The 4455-nt window shown below is 37.9% G+C and overlaps 1 protein-coding gene across 1 annotated transcript; it reads left to right on the top strand.

Annotated features, from left to right (window-relative positions):
- Positions 1 to 2042: 2042 nt before the first annotated feature.
- LOC127429955 (somatostatin-1A-like) lies at positions 2043 to 4143 on the top strand. The gene is made up of 2 exons (XM_051679353.1): positions 2043 to 2276; positions 3629 to 4143. The coding sequence occupies exons 1-2, from the start codon at positions 2139 to 2141 to the stop codon at positions 3833 to 3835; spliced, it is 345 nt and encodes a 114-aa protein (XP_051535313.1). The 5' UTR covers positions 2043 to 2138; the 3' UTR covers positions 3836 to 4143.
- Positions 4144 to 4455: the final 312 nt, after the last annotated feature.

Raw genomic sequence — 4455 nt, 5'->3', positions numbered from 1 at the left:
AACATCACTTAATCGGAGCTCGCGTCCTGATTGGAAGAACAGTGGGGACTGAGAACCCCCACGGAGGGACGAGGCAAACACATCCACTATCTGACCAACCCGCTGAAAGCTGCAGGACACGAGGCTCTTCTCAGAAACCTTGACGTCAATGCGCTCATGCATGAGCCAATGCAACTCAAAGAACCGTCGATCAAAGTCAGGGTAAAGGGGTCTGAATTCTGCCCTTGTCAAATAGGTTATCAGAGAGACCACCTATACACAATTAGAAGCAACACTGGAATCTTCCATACATTGCTGAAAAAAATAAATAAACAAATAAAACGAAACAGCGTAAACCAGCCTGGTAGGATGGTCTTAGCTCATTTAAAATGGACTTAGCTGGTTTAAGATGGCCACCAAGCCTGGCCAAGCTGGTCTTCTGCTGGTTTAGTTAGGAGGCCAGCTGGTCTCCCAGCCTGACCAGCAAAACGTTTCCAAAAATCCTCTAAAACCAGACAACTAAGACCAGCCAAGTATCTTAGACTGGTTTAAGATCAGTGGTCTAGGAATATGTTTTCCATACAATCTTTATGGTGTCAGGTAATTAATTAATTAACTTAAACATTTATAATAAATAAATAAATAAATAAAAATCAGTTGCTTTATTTTGATGGACATTTTTTATAATGCACAAAGTAGTAATGCTCAGTGTCCATATCACTCAGGGCAACAAAACGGTTTGTGTAATAAAGGATGCAACCACATATTAAGGTCTGCATTTTAATTGAAAACCCCATCTTGACTGACCATTAATCTGAATATACTAATCCCATGTCCTGTGTTGGGTGTAATCTGATAAGAAAGTAAATAGCTACTGTAATCTATAAAAGTAGTTACTGACTTTTGGTTGAGTTAATTACCTTTAAGAATGTAACTTAGTTTAAACATCCTTCTAAAATAATATTTTTAAATAATAATAAGTTTTGAACACATTTAAAACATTATGTTCATATTTCCATTTGTTTGAGTTTCTGTGAAAGCTGAAGAGACAACAACAATGAACAAGGACAAAATATAGACATTATTTTGAATTTATTGAGAGGAAAAACAAAACCCTTTCTGTGAAAAATGTTTTAGAAAGTAACTTAAAGTAAAATAATTAGTAATGTTATTACTTTTCCATGTAAAAATAATTGGTAAAGTAATCTGATTATAATTTTAGAGAAGTCATAAATAATTTGAGTAATGCTTTACAATAAGGTTCCATTTGTTAACATAATGCATTAGGTATCATGAACAAACAATTAACAATTACATTTTTTACAACATTTATTAATCTTTGTTAATGTTAATAAAAATACAATAGTTGTTAGTTCATAATGCATGAACTGTTAACAAAAACAACTTTTGGTTAAAAAAAAATGTATTTGTTAAAATGAACATTAACTAAGATTTATAAATGCTGTAAAATGATTGTTGATTGTAAGCTCATGTTTACTAATGTTGTTAACTAATGTTAACAAAAGAAACCTTATTGTAAAGTGTTATCGTAAATTGTAGCGGATTACTATTTTTGAGTTACTTACCCAACACTGCTCATGTCTGTTGTGGTTACGGACCTGTGTGATCTGATGTACTGTCCTCTAAATGTAGGGTGTCTGACTGCCAACAAAACCCATAAGAGTGATAACACACAATGAGCCCCCCACTGTATAGTGTCCTATAGTCGCCATAACAGGCTATAATAAGTTACCTTTATGCATTGATGACAGATCTGTCGTACATTAAATACTGAACGACTAAATAGCCTATAATATGAGACAAAACACTGAGAGAGAGAGAAAGAATACAGTATCAACTAGGTTGTGTGTTTCAGAGTTGGAGTGATGGGTGCAGGTTAAATCGATCATTAATCCTTTTCACCTCCAGCCGGATTCACGCCCCTAATCGGTGTCATCTTTGTCACTCAGCATCACTCAAGCGCACGCGGAGGAAACCCCCCTTGCCTCCTGACGTCAGGCGGATCGTTTAAAAGGCACGTTTGAGGAATGAGCTACAAAAGAAGGAGCAAAGAGATAGAAGAAGCAACTTACAACTAACGCAGCGATAAGCGACGCATCTCTTTCCTCCACTTTCCTTTCAAATCAATACTTTCAAAGATGCTCTCCACGCGTATCAAATGCGCACTGGCGCTCCTGTCGCTCGCGCTCGCGGTCAGCAGCGTCTCGGCAGCACCTTCAGACGCCAAACTCCGCCAACTTCTACAAAGATCTCTCCTCAACCCGGCTGGAAAACAGGTAGGCTAAATGAAAGCAACAAACAACAGTAAACTGTGGTGATTGAAGGTACATTTGGACAACTGGTCAAATTGAATAGGCTAACCTTTACCATTATTTGCAATTTATAATCTGCCATTACTAAAAAACAGCATTACTCATAACGTTTAGGATGAATTTAATGTTACTTTTTTGTAATGGAAGAAAGATACAAATAATGTTAAAGATGATTAGAAATGAATGGAGTAAAGTCCTCGCTTTGGACAAGAGTCTTTAACAAATGCATAAATGTAGATAAACTGTATAAAAAGAGAACGTCCAAAGTCATCTAAAACATTTGGATTACCAAAAATATTCAAGTTTGCCTTCTGAGTAGGCTGTTATTTCAGGTGAGTGCAAGGTGACGCTAATATTTTCTCTTGGCCGGTTAAAAATCACTGAGAAAAAAAAAAAACAAAAAAAAAACTGAGTGAACTGTCCATGGTGCTGAAATCGATGTAATTGACAACTCCTTGATAGTCCTACAGAGCAAAAACTAAATTTTACGCATTTTATGTCCTTTCCGCACTGTTTTCCGTTTGTTTTTCGATGTAAATATGCGCTAGACGGACGTCTTTGATAGCTGTGCCTGCAGTTTCAGCGTCTTGAGCAGGAGCGCCGCGTTTTTTAAACGCCGTGTCAAGTTAAATAGAACTTTAACTGTTAAAACACGTCTCGAGACACCTGCGTTCTGTTCTATTCGTTGCGCCGCGTATTTATGCTACGCGTCAAGTTAAATAGAGCTTCAACTTTTAAAATGCGCCTCGAGACACATGCGTTCTGTTCTATTCGTTATGCGACGCGTCAAGTTAAATAGAGCTTCAACTGTTAAAATGCGTCTCGAGACACATGCGTTCTGTTCTATTCGTTGCGCCGCGTTTTTATACGACGCGTCAGTTTATATAGCCTTGAACTTCAGCTGTTAAAACGCCTCTCGAGACACATGCGTTCTGTTCTAACCTATTCGTTGCGCCGCGTTTTTTATACGACATGTCAAGTTAAATATAACTTCAACTGTTCAAAAACGCTTCTCGAGACACCGGCGTTCTGTTCTATTCGTTGCATCCCGTCTATTTATTTTCAGCGCAATAACGCGTTCTATCTGAGAGATCCCTAAAAGTGCAGTAACTTATTTAGTACTAAGCAAAACGACGAATAACAATTAGGAACATGCTTTGCGCTTGTATCAACTTGCGTCAGCGTCGTATTTTCTCTCTTTTTCATCATTACCCGACGCTTCTAGGCAACAGGTGATGTGAGTACTGGGTAGGCTACATTTCATCACAATTAACTTGACAAGAATTCTCTTTTTCTCTTTTAATTTTCATCATTAGGAACTCGCCAGATACACACTTGCAGACCTGCTCTCAGAGCTCGTGCAAGCAGAAAACGAAGCCCTGGAGCCGGAGGATGTGTCTCGCGCTGTGGAAAAAGATGACGTGCGTCTCGAGCTGGAGCGAGCTGCCAGTCCCATGCTGGCACCCCGCGAGCGCAAAGCCGGATGCAAGAACTTCTTCTGGAAAACTTTCACATCGTGTTAATTACACCACAAAGCGGTTTTTTTTTTCTGCTTTAATTTCCTTTTTTTATTCCTTGTTTTCTCCGTCTTTCACACATTCCTGATCATATCCAGACTGTATATAAGAAAATAAAAACGGCTATAGCCTATTTGTCCTTTCAGCATAACGATGATAGCTTTCATTGACTATTTATGTTTTTCGAAGCTATTGATGTGTCATCGGAAAGAATGTTTTACGGATGTGAGCAAATCTGCTTTTACTTGTACTTTACGTATTATAGCAGATATCACTATTTTTAATTGTTTGTTTGAATAAAATCTATGTTTCAGAGCCAATGCATAATGCAAATTTGTCCCACCAACTCAAGAAATGCATACACAACACTTGTGTACCTCACTGGAATGCCAATGCAGCAAATGCAAACTTTAATGGTGATCATCATAGCTAGATGCTAGCTAGTCTTTACCAGCAGTTTACAAAGCCATAGTCATGAAAACATATAATTTATCCTAGACTTCTTTGAGGTCATCCTTGAAAAGAGGAAAGACATTATGTCTAGGTGGATTTACACAGATCTCTTCAATACATCTCTGTAATTATTTCTCTGAACAGTAATGCAAGGTGCAATGAAAGTGGTGGCA

This window comes from Myxocyprinus asiaticus, chromosome 39 (genome assembly GCF_019703515.2).
Source record: "Myxocyprinus asiaticus isolate MX2 ecotype Aquarium Trade chromosome 39, UBuf_Myxa_2, whole genome shotgun sequence".
Lineage (NCBI taxonomy): Eukaryota > Metazoa > Chordata > Actinopteri > Cypriniformes > Catostomidae > Myxocyprinus > Myxocyprinus asiaticus.
Note: the sequence above shows the minus strand (reverse complement) of the source record. Positions and strands in the feature narration are given on the sequence as shown.